This window comes from Halictus rubicundus, chromosome 2 (assembly GCF_050948215.1).
Source record: "Halictus rubicundus isolate RS-2024b chromosome 2, iyHalRubi1_principal, whole genome shotgun sequence".
NCBI classification, from domain to species: domain Eukaryota; kingdom Metazoa; phylum Arthropoda; class Insecta; order Hymenoptera; family Halictidae; genus Halictus; species Halictus rubicundus.
In genome coordinates this window covers 13,366,466-13,381,905 of record NC_135150.1, presented here as the reverse complement: position 1 = coordinate 13,381,905, position 15,440 = coordinate 13,366,466, and the positions used below count along the sequence as shown (strand labels likewise).

Sequence of the window (15,440 nt, the reverse complement as noted above, 5' to 3'; positions counted from 1 at the left end):
GCGAGTTGAAACGTTCCCGGCCAGTCGAATCGGTTAAAAAAAAAAAAAGAAATCGAATTTGATTATCGAAATGGGACCGACAAATTCGGCCGAACGACGCCATTTTTTCTATCCCGCCCGCGAATTTTGTACATTGTTCGACGTGACTGTGTACTTGGATGGATCATTTGATTGTTTCCGTCGACGATCGTCGGTCACCGGGAATCTGTATACCTCGTGTTGACTGGTTTTTCTCTCTCACTGTCCGGTGTTTTCAGGCATGATTTCAATGACTGTGTTCGAAAGCCTGTTGCGAAAGACAAGCTCTAACAATGGCTCGCCATTCAGAGGAGAGGAGAACGTAGTGTGTTTACATGTATATATATATATATATATATACATATACATATACATATACATATACATATACGTATATATATATATATCTTTTTTTATAGTCATTCGACGAGACTCTTAACGAGAGTGCCGTGTAATCAGTACGTCTGTATCTCCTTTCAGCGAGACCAACTTTCCTGAATCTGAACCTGAATCTCAACTCATTGACACGTCTGCAACAATCCACCTCTGCCAAGTGTAGGTGACACTCGCCGTTTGGACGATCTTTCAAACTGACTCCGCCGAATCTCCGTAGAAACTTCGATCTACGTTTGTACTTTTCGAAACGGAACCGGCAAAATGTAGAGTTCGCGATGCTTGATCGGCGCAGATTTTTCCAACCGACAACGTCCTCTTTGTTGAGAACAACGGAGAATTTAACTTGATCTTCCATTGGCTGTGCTAGGGGAACGAGAAAAAACCTTTCTCCGACCGAAAAAATCGTTCGATTAAAAATAATACAGAAACATATTTCAAATCCACGATGATCGATCACGACAGGAATAAATTATAAACCGTGAATTCGAAACGATAGTACAAAATTTATCGAACGTAACATTTAACGTGAATTTCTATTTTTATGAAAAAACGAATTAGCAAAAACGACTGAAACGATAATATATTCAACGAAGAAAGGTATTTATAAATTTTGATAGAAAATTGAAACTCATTTTCACGCGCCAGTTTATAGAAAAAGAATAATTTCTGTCCAAGAAATTCGTTTCACTGAAAATGAAGTGCGGTAAAGTTTTGATCTAAGCCGAACGGAGCTACACGATCTTAGTCAGTTTGCCTACCCCCTCCACTGGGGTAGTAGAATGGAAAATTGGCAAATCGCGAGGGATTAGTTTGAACGGAGTTTGAAAGAGTCCATACGATCATTCTCGTAGTGATTAGTAGAGTCTTTTGGTTTCCTTACTCCTTAGTTCGACCATTTTATGTAGTGTATAGGTATAGACACTGTGTTCGAACCGTAATACATATATATTTTCCGTAAACTATTCTTTTCGTTCGTTACCAGAGACAGTCGTAGTTTACTGTACTACTCTTTACTTATTGTTTGTTTTTTGTTTTCGTTTCTCTCTCTCTCTCTCTCTCTCTCTCTCTCTCTCTCTCTTAATTGGAATCGCAGCCACGCTGCGCGAAACGCGCAGCGCGTAGCTCCGTATGTGTTCGATGTTTTCTATCGCTTTACAATAATTGGTACCTACTACGGCTCTGTTTTTATGTTTACTTGAGGCTGCCTTATATTCCACGTATGCGCTTCCTCTTCTGATACCCTGACACTATATATTGCAACACTGGCTCGCATACCGAATTAAACGATACCTTTATCTACACTGAACATCGACCGTTGAATGGTCCTGTGTCTATGGTATATCCCATGAATGTTTTCAAAGTGCGAGTACACTAAACTATTCGAATAGTTTATTATATACCATAAGAGTAAAACCGCCTGACCACCCCGAAGGGTTGACAGACACGGAACCATGTGAAATATAGTCGACGAGTGTCTTGGAAAGGGATCCACTGAACCACGCGAGCGAAGATACCGCAGATTAACGTTACCGGGTGTGCTATGTCGGTTGGTGAAGTCGAGGAGATGATTTTACGCGCAAAAACGAATCGAAAGTATAGGACAAAGTTTTTCCTTTCGGAGCTTCGTTCTTGAGGAGATTGAGCTTGCAGTCTCCCACCGCGAAGCTGGCAGAGTTTGCGTAAGTAGAATGCGCCGGTGATGGCCAGACAGTCGACGTTAGTGGTGTTCGAGTATCCGAGTTCGCCAGAGCACGATTTATTCGGGACATAATATTTTACGTGTATTATATATATCACTGCCATAAACATAAACTGTCTGAAATTAAATTATTTTATAGTAACCGTCACTGTACAGATGTGCAAACGAAATTCAGTGTTGATTCGTTCATTTAGTAAGTGAAATTAAATTCCGTTTATTGGGAACAAATTGTTCAACGTGTAAACATTTGCTCTGGAAGATAGATTAACAGAAAATTGTCAAAAAAATTATGGCACACAGTAGAATGAATTTGTGACTTGTGTGATGGTTGTCACCAGAACTTCATTGTACTAATGTCCCAGTCAGATGTCTCAGAAGCTAAGCTCCGAAGTAAACGATTTTGTCCTAACCGTTCCATTGGTTTTTCTCTATGAAATCAGCTCCGTGCCGGTTGGCCAATCCATTTCGATGGGGGAAAGACAGTCGGATACGTGGAATATATATATTCTTCTCCGTTTTTTTTTTTTTTTGTTATTTTTAGGAACAGCATGGGTCCTTTGTTCGATATTTTGTAATCACAAATCTGTATCAGAACCGACCTGGCACCTTTAGTGTTCTCATCGACCCGGTTACGTAGAATGTATGTCGAAAAAACCCACGCAGAGAAGCAACGATCGTGAACTTAGAAACGAGGAAAATATTGTCGTAAAGTATTGATAAAAAGATAAAACCAATATTAAAAAAAAAAAAGAGAGACGGAACAAGAGTTGTCCGAAAATGTGGCCAGATCGGCCCTGATATTCGAACGCAATCACACTTGTGGACTTCCGTTTGCAATGGCCGAGCGTCTCGCTAATTGAACGGTGTTTATTTTAGCATCTCCGAACATGGTGGGTAGTAAGCTGGGTCTGCGGATGACCACACTGCACGAGGAGACGTCGAACGTCGGGAACCAGCTGCCTTCGCCTATCCATGACGAAGAAGAGGAGAAGAGCGATGCTGATTACTCCGAGTACGATTCCTACCAGGTAGTACACGTTCTTCGGCCTTAACTACCACTGCGAACACCGAACGCGATCACTCGCGAACGAGGTACCCGAGAATCCCCGCCTTTAACTGCCAAAATTCGTTTCAACACATACTCAAAACAGTCAAAGTCCAGTCCCTCGCGGACGAGAATTCTTCAAACTATTATACGTATTTTTCTGAGAAGATCGAATCATCTACCACAGCTTTAAATATTGGGAAACATACTCTTAAAAATTTTGTTTCGGAGATCCACTTGGGTACTTCCTCGTTAGAGTGATTTTCTACCAATTTCTTCTGTCGAGTCTCTAAAGACGTGTCCACATAACTTCGACTCTTGCCATGTAGTTTTGTAGCTACGGCATCCCCTAGTAACATTTGAAATTGTGTGGCAAAGTCAAGCGAGTGAGGAGACGGCTTCAAACAGACACGTCCAAGCCGAATGTTGAGCCAAGGGTAACACTGCGTGGGGAGGAGTCTGTGGGCGGAGTCGCTACAATTCACTGCTGCTCACATGCGTTCAGCGTGCAATTGCTTTTTGAACATTCACAAGTTCACTTAAGGGCTAACACAATGCTATCACACTTTTATTGTTTTTGAAACACCGCCTGGTCTTGAACGCTGGTTGTTTGAGCTCTTCGCATTACTTGGACGCGTCTGATGTTAAGAGGGCTCACAGAAGCGATTAGTGCAATTTAATCAGCCGCTCAGGCGTCCTTGTGCACGTAGTCACTGTAAAAGCGCCATGTTCGATAAGCGGAGCGCGGCTCGTTGGTCAGACAATACTGAAAAGCATATCACACACGATTACGTTCAGGCAACGGCGAAACCAGTAAAACCACTAACTTCTTCACGCACACTGGATTCTCTCGTCGAACTTCAATCGACGAAGATCAACACGCCAAGCATGAGCAGCAGTGGTTACGGTTCGCAAGCCGTGTCTACGACCAATCTAACGTCCGAGGACTCGTTGTCGGTGAAGTCGATCAGCGTGGACGAGACCCCGGACCTCGAGTATCGGAATCTGCTGGACGCGAAGAAGCCGGAGCGTATGGACAGCTCTTTGGTCGAGGAAACGCCTGAGGAGTACTTGGGCGAGGTGTCTGCGGCGCTGGACAACCTGAACGTGATGGGCAACAATTGTAACGAGGGTTAGTTGCGATATAGTTAGCGAAAATTAATTTTAACCCTCGGGAAATGGCACGCCTTTGACAAATCCTTGCTTCTGGAATTTTTAGATGGACATTTCAGTATCTCTTCTTGAGGTGCATTGAATTGTTATTGGATTTGCTATTGGGGTGGTGTTTCCACTTTGTCTTATACAAATAATTTATCTAATAAATTTTGCGGTTTATACTGCCTGTCCTATATCGCTTTAAAGCCTACAAATCATTTTTCTGACGTTTAAGAAAATTCAATTTACCTGAGGGATAAAATGAATTTTCAACAGAATCGACGATTTAATGATTAAGTTTTAGAAGATTTATTGGTATTATTGGTTGGTTCATGTTGTTCTTATTGCGATCCAGAACGTACCAGAAAGAATTTAGAGGAAACTGGTGCTTACGTAGACCCGGACATAGACAGTCCAGTCTCCTCGACGAAGAGCGATAGTGATATGAACAACAGCATAGCGCACTCGAATAACATTCAGAAGAAAGATACGACCAACCAGGCTCTGAGCAATCGAAGGAAAAGCGACATGGAAATTAGTCAGACTTCGAATTCTGGAGAGGACAGTCCTTTCGAGGGCAGCTCGGTTGTCCATACAAAATTACCACCGGGCAAGGTAATGTGATTATTAATTATCATATGAATTCAAATTGGGCTAGACTGCTTTGATTACCGGATCGATTGTGTAGTTCTTGAATAAAGTTTTTATCGAAACAAGCTCTAGTTGATCGCGATGGAGATTAATAATTATTGTGGTTCGGTAACGCGTAGGTGGTGCGTCGAAGAAAAGCGTCTGCGACTACAGGAAGGCCTACCAGTTCTCAGCACAGGGCTTCATTCCCCATGGTCCGTCCACAGCTCTCGGAGAGCAAAGCTGCAGCGCGACTGGAACAATCGATGCAACCCAACATGCCCTACGAAAACGGGGACAATAGCTCCTCCGAACGAATCGACGGTACGCCATCTTCCTTCTATGCAGGGTGTTCGACTACAGGTGGGAAAAAATTTAAGGGGTGGTTCTCCAAGGCAATATAAAACGAAAATGAACTTATTCTCAATTTAAAATCCGCCGAAAATGCGGCAACCCGACCAACAGAGGTGTACGTTGCGTACGTCACAGAGGCGCACGACAGTCACATAAAGTAAACCGTCCGATTGGGCCATTCCACACGCATTTTCGGTTCTAGCCGAATTATTGGCTAAAGTGTGTGACGTCAAAGCCCAACCATTGGGAGCGAGCGAGGACTCCTTTTGATAGTCGCGCGCCTTTATGATGTAAGCAACATACACGTCTGTTGATCGGGTTGCCGCATTTGAGGCGGATCTTAAATTGATAATAATTAATAAATGAAGCCGAAATCGCAATTTTTTTGTTCTTCATTTTCGTTTTATATTGTCTTGGAGAACCACCCCTTCAATTTTCTCCCACCCGTAGTCTGAACCGTTGTCTGCAATTGAACCGTTCCACTGTCTTACCGTTTTCCGTTTTTGTTGCTTTATATCGCTCTTGCCTACAGTTTAGATTCTAACTGTCATACTTTCTATCAACAGACGACGTGAGCGACAAAAGTTCAGCTTTCGGTTCGAGGCACGATTTAAGCCGAGTCGAAACACCGCTACCAGATTGGGTGGTGGTTGGTGAATCGGTATTGGTTCGTCCACACAGCTATTCCGGTGTCATAGCCTACGTGGGCCCGACAGAGTTTGCTTCTGGGTCGTGGATAGGCGTCGAATTGGACGCCCCGACTGGTAAGAATATACCGCCAACGTGTACGTTCGTTTCTAAGTCCCCCTTTTGTCTGGTCGAGTGCTTATGAAGACTACAATGGGCTACATTAGTTGTAACTTGCATTAATATGCTCCACTGCAAACCTTGAGATTTGTTTGTTACTTTTATTTAGAATCAGTAGGAAAAGTTTGGATTGTTTGAGAGTTTTGAATTGCATTTTTATTGAATCTCGCATACTGGGTTATATTAATATTTAAAATGGGTTTCTGGACACGACAGGTGTCCTACACTGTCTCCCTCAATCTAAAACCAGAGAGGAAATGAGAGTGCTCACGCTCGGGGTTTTGGTGTCCCCACTTTTCTGAATCATCTTTTTAGCCTAGAACAGAACCTGCATCATCTTTTTAGCCTGTATTAGAACCTGCATCATCTTTTTAGCCTGTATTAGAACCTGCATTATCTTTTAGGCTGAATCAGAGCCTACATAGAAGAGCCTCTTTTAACATAGAAGTAGTATCCACTCTGGCATTATTTGGAATCCGCTGATAATGATGCAGGTTCTGGTCCAGGCTAAAAAGATAATGCAGTTTCTGGTCCAGTCTAAGAAGATAATACAGGTTCTGGTCCAGGCTAAAAATTAGACTTAGGCGTGAGCTCTCTCATTTCCTCTCTTCCCAATGGTCGGGAAAGCATCGGGTCAAGACGAGTCCCGAGAATCCCGAAATTATCGAGGACCCGTCCCGAATAGAATTCTCGACCAGTCCCGACCGGACATTTTCGCGTTCTCGCACACCTCTACTATTTTCCTAAACATGGCCGTTTTCTGGCACAGGCGATTCATGAGTTAAGTGAAAACGTGTTGTCCATGTTACAGGTAAAAACGATGGTGCTGTGAACGGCCATAGGTACTTCTCATGTCGACCGAAGTGCGGTATTTTTGTCAAAGTGGACAAACTAATTCGAGACAAACGAGGCAGAGCACTTAGGAACTACACTTTCACCCTTCCTCAGTCTGCACCGATGCGCAGAAGCGTTAGCAGAGGTGAGAATAATATTTTAAGAAAAGAAAATAATTTTTCCAATGAAGGAAAAATATTTCTACAGTAGGGCAAACCTTTTTGATTGAAAAAAAAGAATCCAAGTAATTCAGCATACACTTCCCAAGAAAAAAGTACAGTCTTTGATCTTTAATAATGACAATATTATGCTTCACTAACATATTTATTTATTTACTTACACGTTCTAAATGAAAACAATACTTTGAGGAAGTATGAAATAATTAGGTAATGCGTAAAGTGGAGGAAAATAATATCCAACGTTGTTTCAACGTTCCAGGCGAGGGTTTACATTCCTTGCACCGAACTCGGAGCCGGGGCGAAGGTCTCTCAACAACAGGCACACGATCCTCACCACGGGGCAAGTAAAAACCGGATCACACCCGCTTCACCGTAACTTCGTTCTACTATAAGCCACTAAAATAATCCTAAAGAAAAAAAAAATTGCTACATGCCTATGAATATGTGTAGCAGCAGTGTTTCAGTCCCTTAGACGTTAGGGCAGCTAATGGATTACTAATAACTTCTAACTATTACTTGAGATATTAGGTCATTTAATGTGTATCACACAAAAAGGCATGGGAGACACGGCCGAAGCATCGCGAGAGGAAAAACAGCAGCCGCGTTGGCCGGGGAAGATCATGCTGAAACGAAAAAAAGCATTAGTATGTCTACTTCGCATTTCAGTAGAATAGAGGAAAGAAAGACGAAAACAAACGATACAAAAAAATCACAAAAAAGAAGAAGAAGAAGAGGATGATGATGATATGATGATATGATGATGATGATGATGATGATGATGGTGATGAAGATGATGATGAAAAAGAAAAAGTAGAACGAAAGAGAACAAACAAATCGTCGATACACAAAAAAGATGAAAAGCTGGGCGTCAGTTCTCCCAAGTTTTCTTTTCTTCGCCGACGAGCTGACGCGATGCTTTCGAGCGGATTCTGTTCAAGCATTCCACAATCTTTTACTTTTAAACGACTGGGATTCGAATCAGCCATTTGAAACGTTTGCGTAGGACGAGGAGAGCGTCGGCGGTTCTTTCTTTATTCTCTCTTTAGTTCGCTCGATCCAATGAATTGTACATTGTCTAGAAGGGGAAAAGACGAAGAAGAAACAAAAGACGAAGACGGAAGTCGATTTAACTACGATTCCCGCAATCAACACCCCGCCCCCTTGACCCTCGCGTCGCGTCAAGGACGATGTCCGGCGGTTCAATGATTATTCCGACAGCGGTAAAAGCATCCGATCGCGCCCACTGAATCCAAAAATGATAAACCAACCGAGTCGGCCATTGACATTCGCGTAGGATCGTCGGCCGAGCGGTATTACACGCAAAAACACAAAAAACACGAATACACACATGCACACGAGCTTCGATACAGGCATACTCTCAATTCATACAAACATAAAATAAAGAACACACTCTCCCGAATTACCCGGGTAATTCGTATCGTGGAGACGTGCTACCGGAAACCGCGAGCAGACCCGAGGAAACCCTTCGAGTACGATTTACCGCGTCGTGTAGATTATTTAAAGATTTTATATGTATACAATTGTTTCATATATTGTATTTTTTTAGCGAAATCTGTTAAGTTCCTTTTTATTGTAACATACATCCTTTCTCTTTATCTCTGTCTCTTTCTCTCTCTCTCTCTCTCTCTCTCTCTCTCTCTCTCTCTCTCTCTCTCTCTCTCTCTCTCTCTCTCTCTCTCAATCTAGCTATCTATCTAGCTATCGTTGTGTTATCGCGCGAACGTAAATTAATTTATAATACATACGATACAATATGTATAAAACACGCGAGACAGGCCGTTAGTTAGGCGACTCGCGGCGATCACGTTCTTTTCCCCGCGGGGTGCAACGCGCGTGTGGTGTATAGAAGTTGCAATACTAGGTTCGTAAGTTCTTCTTCCTTGCTTTCGCCCTACTTTGTTTCTCGTTTCCTCGTTTCAGTCGGCGGACAGTCGGAAAAAGAACAAGCTTCGTTCGTTGTTCGCGTTCCGTTCTTTCGCGGCGGTTTTCGCAGGCTGTTTTCGGAAGCCGCCGTCTCTGATCACGTGTACACGAAGAGAACACGCTACCACACAGACACGTACACGGATAAATCATATATATATATATATATATATATATATATATATATATACAATATATATTTGATACATTTCGACGCGATTTGCTCAGCGCGGGTGACTCGATCTACGTGCGTGCCCCGGGTTACTGCGAGCCCGGGGTGTAAAAATCATCCCCCTCCCATCCCCTCACCCTGAAAAAGTCATCAAGTCCCAAGGCGAGAGATCGAAGATGACCGGGAAGCCGATCAGGCGTTTTTTCCGCGAGCTTCGGAGACAAGAGCGGAAAACGAGCGACGGGGAAAAGCGATTCGACGATTACAGGATTCTTTGTGATCGTTAGAGAACGTTTTTCGCCCGAAACGGTGAACCACACACACAACAACTTCTGTCCAATTAGAACAATACTAAAGAAAAAAAAAAAAGAAGAGTCGCTAACAATTACGAACGCATTACACGTGTACGTAATATTTATTGAATATAAAGTAAACGAGAACTCACCTGCGCCGCGAGGTTTTCCCCGCACGATCCGTCGACCATAATCTGCGACTATGGCGACCGTGGATCCCGCCTCGCGCGTGTCTTGCGATTACGAATCTTGCAGGGAGAACCGAGACGCGATCGTCGATGGGAAAACGTCGCGACCGTAAGTCTTCTGTCCATTTTTTGGTAATCAAGGTTTAATTAACGACGAAAGAAATTAAGACTCACAATGTCACGGTGATGCTACATGCCTGCCCGGCAGATTAATAAAAATTTTCGTTTCAGACACGTTATGTGACCTGTTTGTTTGTTTTTTTTTTTTTTTGTTTCTTTGTTTCTATCGAACGGGAGCCCCCGTTCGCGTTCTTCTCGAACACCTGCGACTGATTTACGAAATGTTCCGATCCGCGCGAGAGTTCGTCGAGAAATTTACGAAATCAGTAATTGTGTTTCTTTTCTTTTTTTGGGGGGGAATGTCTGATTTTCTCGGGTTCGTTGTTACCGTTAATTGTTTTCCTGGTTGATTTTTCGATTCGATTATCCTCGGAACTACGGATGAGAGCATCTAGCACTGACGGAGCTTACACAGCCTATTCCATCCCACGATAAGACAATGTCCATTTTTATCGTTACAATTATCTACTGATAATCGTTCGCAACTATACTTTGTACCCTAACGGATTCTAGAATAATATTTTCGACCAATCGGTTTTACGAATGTCTCTGGAAGACTTCCGAGTTTGACATTATCGAGTATATATGTGAAACTGCTGCAGCCGGAGACGGTCTAAGTTCCGAAAAGAATGGTAGCGAGGAAACGGTCAAATCGACACGAGGTCGCACGGGTCCATTTTTATTCCAGTGTATGAACAAGTGTTACCGGGGGCGCTCTTGTAATCTAATCGATTCTCCTAACCGAGGCTGTGAGACTAATCGTTTGCTGTCCTTACGCTGGCTACCCTCGTTTTCTACCCCCTTTGCATTGCCGATAAAGCGCAGCTGCCATCCACCCATTTCAAAACGGTGTCTCCTGAACAAATCATCGAGCTGATCGTGACAAAAGTGAACCTAAATTAACTATTCTTTTATCTTTTTTTTTTTATTTTTTTTTCTTTTTCAGTGTAACTGGCCATTAAGGACTACCAGTACCGCAAGGAAATGAATAGACATTGAATAGGCATTGTTAGGCTTCAAAATTTTATATTTCAAGTTTTACAATGTTTGAGAAGACAAGTGCCACGAAATCCATGCATATTGATAGATTTGAAAATTATTCGAATAATTTTATTTTAATGTCGATAATTAAATAATTAAGTATTTGTTTCATGCTACAAGCATTTCTTAAGGGAACGGTTTACAAGTGATATTAAATGAAGTGAGTTCAGATACGAGGTACTAGTTTTTCGAGCACTCTGTCACGAGCCCCTCGATCATGCTGCGATGAATGAGACCAGAATTATCTTGAATTATGAGAGACTGTAAGAACGTGCGTAATGATTTAAGTGCGACTCGTTTTTGCGAAACCATGTGCAGTGAATCGGGACAACGATGATCGGATCAATGCAACGATTTTGCTCCGGTTAAAGTGACTCGTTCTTGTTAATTAGTTTTTTTTTTATGGAGCTTGTGTCCTCCCTGATTTAATGAAATATGTAAGAAGAGTGCGTACTGTTACGGTTCTTAATTTGATACTACTTTTTAATTAACGTTACTCGATTTTAGTCTTTTAAATTCTCGTACGATTTTACTTGAATAATTTTAATTTTTCTCGTAGAATTTTCGATCTGTATGAAAAATTGACTTATATAAAATTGATCGAATTTCTTTTCATTGTTGTCTGACAATATCAAGATGATTATCCTGATTCACTGCACCGTTTAATGACAACTCGTTGCCCACGATTCACCATCAAATAACTTCAGAAGCATCCCTCCATTATGCATTTAAAGCGTCAATGGATAGCGACCAAAAGATGACTGAGGATTCACTGTCAGTCCGCCATATTTAACCAAACACACATTCCAGTAAATTAAGAATCGATCTACGAGAATATTTTCGAAACGGTATAACAATAAACATTGCGTGTCAAATATTGAGCTGCGACCTACGAAAAGGCTATTTTTCCACTCGAATCAAACGCAGTGGCGTTTCTAAAATAAAATATAAGTCTACCGCTAAACCCGTTGGGTGTTTATTTTTACAATCGAGTCGATATTTTTTAATACTCGTCACTTCTAATAAAGTAAATAAATTAAACTATCGCCTCTCGATCGAACGTAAAAATCAAACTGTACTCGAATCTTGCCGCGTCCATTACGATAAATTATGATGAAAGAACGTTCGTATGTTTGGTATACAACTAAGTAAATAAATAACAGCAGCTTGATATTTGATCATGCTCTGGCTCACCACATTCCTCGAGACTCTTGACCGCTATCCGCAGAGCCTGCATTCCCCAGTGTCGTCAATTAACGCGAGTAACGTAATATTGAATTCGGAACTCTTCTGAAAACGCTTGACGGTGAGAGACTGTTCGAAACGATCATCGCTGAATACATTTAAAGAACATTTAACGAAAAAAAAAAACGAATAAAAACAAATGAAAACTCACGTATATATGTATATGTATAACGTAAGCAAGTCCGAGATCGGTGTTATATTTTAATGTAATGTAAAGAAACCAAAAAAAAAAAACGTCGAGAAAAGTAGGGAAAAGATACGAGGATATAGCGAGCGTGTTAACAAAAAGAAAGAGGAGAGACAAGGAACGTATATGCGCGCGGAGGAACCATCAAAAGAACACACTTACACACACATACCCACACGCTGGTACTTTAGACGTTTATCGACACAGTATGTAAGATGCTGAAGAAGAAGAAGAAGAAACAAAAACAAACGTAGCACGACGTGCACCCAGAAAAGCTTCACGACTTCGAGCCCCCTACCTCTGGACCCATCACCGAATCATCCCTACTCCCCGTTTACTGTTAATCGTGTTGAACGATTCACCGAGACCGACATTGTACATTTCCCAAGAAAACAAAAGAGTTACGAGTCTGTCTGTTGGTCCGACCAAACGAGCATTTTGTCGACGTTGCGGCTTTCGTTCATTGTACCTTAACTAGGGTCCCCGGTCCGAGGAACGACGTGTTCCCACCTTTTACCGACACTTGTTTGCTACGTATGAAAATTATTATTTATTGTTTTCATTCGAATTCGATTTCAGTGATATTCTCTGGCGTTGAGTTGGCGCGAGTGCGACGGTGGCATTTTTCTCGCGTTACAATTGATTTATCGATTTAAGTACCGGTACTCAATATACGGACACTGAATAATACATACGTTGTCGCACGAGTACTTCGAAGTACTGGCGTTTGCTACAGAAAACTCGAAACTTGTACTCGGTACAATAGCGCATCTAAATACCGGTACTCAAAATGTTGTAGCACTAAATGGCTGTACTCGATGCAGGATCATATTGGAGTAACCTTATTCGATGCATTAGAGTATTTGAGTACCGGTACTCGGAATGTTGTGAACCTTAAATACCGGTATTCGATTAATAAAAGCACTGCAGTAGTGATACTGGCTACCCTAATACACTTGAATACCGGTACTCGAAATGTTTCAGCACTAAATGGCAGTACTCGATGCAGAATCATACTGAAGTAACCTTATTCGATCCATTAGCGTATTTGAGTACCGGTACTCGGAATGTTGTGAACCTTAAATACCGGTATTCGATTAATAAAAGCACTGCAGTAGTGATACTGGCTACCCTAATACACTTGAATACCGGTACTCAAAATGTTTCAGCACTAAATGGCAGTACTCGATGCAGAATCATACTGAAGTAACCTTATTCGATCCATTAGCGTATTTGAGTACCGGTACTCGGAATGTTGTGAACCTTAAATACCGGTATTCGATGAATAAAAGCACTGCAGTAGTGATACTGTCTACACTAATACACTTGAATACCGGTACTTAAAATGTTGTAGCACTACAAATCAGTACTCGATGCACGAATACTCTGAAATACCGGTACTCAGTGCATCAGAGTACTTGAATACTGGTACTCGACACATAAATACACTGAAACGAGTATGTACCAGAGGACTAAATCGTAACGAAATGCTTGAGTACCGGTACTTAGTACACTTCAACGTTCCAAACAGCTGTGTTCCACACTCATCGTTCTCATACTCTAACGAACTCGCAGAGGTTACTAAAGTTTCAATGATTTTTCGCTGGGATGATTTACCGTACGAACGCGTTTGATCGATCATTAGCAGGATTTAGCATGAGTTGCCGGTTGTATTTGATATCGGAATGATCGCTGGCGGTCGAACGAGATACCGGAAGACGATCGTTCCGAACGATCGGGGACCCGAACGCTGTAACGACGTAGAAAACACCTGTTCGGATGAGCAGAGGAGAAATTAGTAAGAGAACGATTGATAACTAGATTATAAGGACTTTGGGAATTCTCTGTAGATCCGTAGATCGCTGTGTCACTCGCTCCGGTACTAGGTGACCGGAAATAGGAAAGCCTATTTTTGCATTGCGTGATTAAAGGCAGAAAAGCGTGTTTAGAGTCAGTTCCCATTCAACTGAGGTCTATTCGGACGATGTCTTATGTAAGACTATGGGACGGTGCAAGGACGATCCGCGGGATGCACCGCGGCGTGTTTCGTCGCTGCACATAATACCAGACAGCAAGATCGCGTGATCGAATTCGATGTTTTCACTTTGATCGCGATCATCTGAACCGGATACCGTTTCCTCTTTTACATTCCACGGAGAACTCGCCCCTTGACGGACGCGCGCGGCGGATGAACGATTTGCTACGCGATTCCAGGGCGTTTTGCCTCATCGATTACGGTAACGATGTCGTGGAATGTCGCTAAATTAACGTCGAGGAGAAATTCATTCGGAAAAACCGCCGAAGTGTCATTCAATAGGAGAGACGTAGCTTTGATTTACAGCCTATTATAAAAGATATTTTCTCAGTATGAAATGAGTCAATATAATTCTACGAGGATTATAACATGCACTAAAATATTCGTAATCATTGTTGGATATTGTTAAATATTATTTCACCCTCATGATGGCAATCGAGTGATTCCTCATTTCATATATTTTCTTCAATGTATGCACAAAGTTTGAAATATTAAAGCTCCCGGCTCATTCGTTACCAACATTGATCAATGATACGAAATCTAAATAAATCGAAGTGCTACTAAGTTGATCAATATTATCGAAAGTAGATACAGAATATCGTGAGGCACGACGGGACCGGACTTGCACCGTGCCAGGTATAGCGACGATAAATGGCTTCGAGCGTGGTCGCTATAAAGAACCGTGTAGTTTCTCGCATATTCGAAGGTGATCGAATCAATTGAAAAAAGAAAAACTGAAAATTCAGAACTTCTTGCCCCGGTGTAAATTCAAAGCTTGCAGTGTACGTTCCGAATCCGATGGAGATTTGTCGCGGGAAGATCCGTGCGTTGTGAATACTCGTGAAGCGTCCGCGACCGAATTCCGTCGGATCGGCGATCGCGATCGAAGCCATCGATCCGGGGGGTGTGTAAAATAAGGATAAGATAGAACAGAGGCGCTTAGGCGACTTTTATTTCGTGTTACGCATAGTGGAACGATTAAACGGCGAGCGTCGCCTCGGCGGAGGTTCAAATTTCCTCTAGAGAACGTAGACAATGATTGGCTAGCGGTCAGATTAGCGTCGCACGTTTCCAACGCGCTGGTGCTATAGAGAACAC

General features: G+C 42.2%; 1 protein-coding gene across 1 annotated transcript in view; it reads left to right on the top strand.

Moving 5' to 3' along the window:
- Nucleotides 1-15,053, top strand: part of LOC143365351 (kinesin-like protein KIF13A) — a 145,593-nt gene extending 130,540 nt beyond the window's left edge. The window contains exons 21-28 of the mRNA XM_076805447.1: nucleotides 499-573; nucleotides 2,990-3,141; nucleotides 3,957-4,290; nucleotides 4,669-4,928; nucleotides 5,084-5,267; nucleotides 5,864-6,061; nucleotides 6,916-7,083; nucleotides 7,377-15,053. Of these exons, the coding sequence (XP_076661562.1) occupies nucleotides 499-573; nucleotides 2,990-3,141; nucleotides 3,957-4,290; nucleotides 4,669-4,928; nucleotides 5,084-5,267; nucleotides 5,864-6,061; nucleotides 6,916-7,083; nucleotides 7,377-7,465 (1,460 nt within the window). The 3' untranslated portion in view covers nucleotides 7,466-15,053. The remainder of the gene's footprint in view (nucleotides 1-498; nucleotides 574-2,989; nucleotides 3,142-3,956; nucleotides 4,291-4,668; nucleotides 4,929-5,083; nucleotides 5,268-5,863; nucleotides 6,062-6,915; nucleotides 7,084-7,376) is intronic.
- The last annotated feature ends 387 nt before the right edge of the window (nucleotides 15,054-15,440 follow it).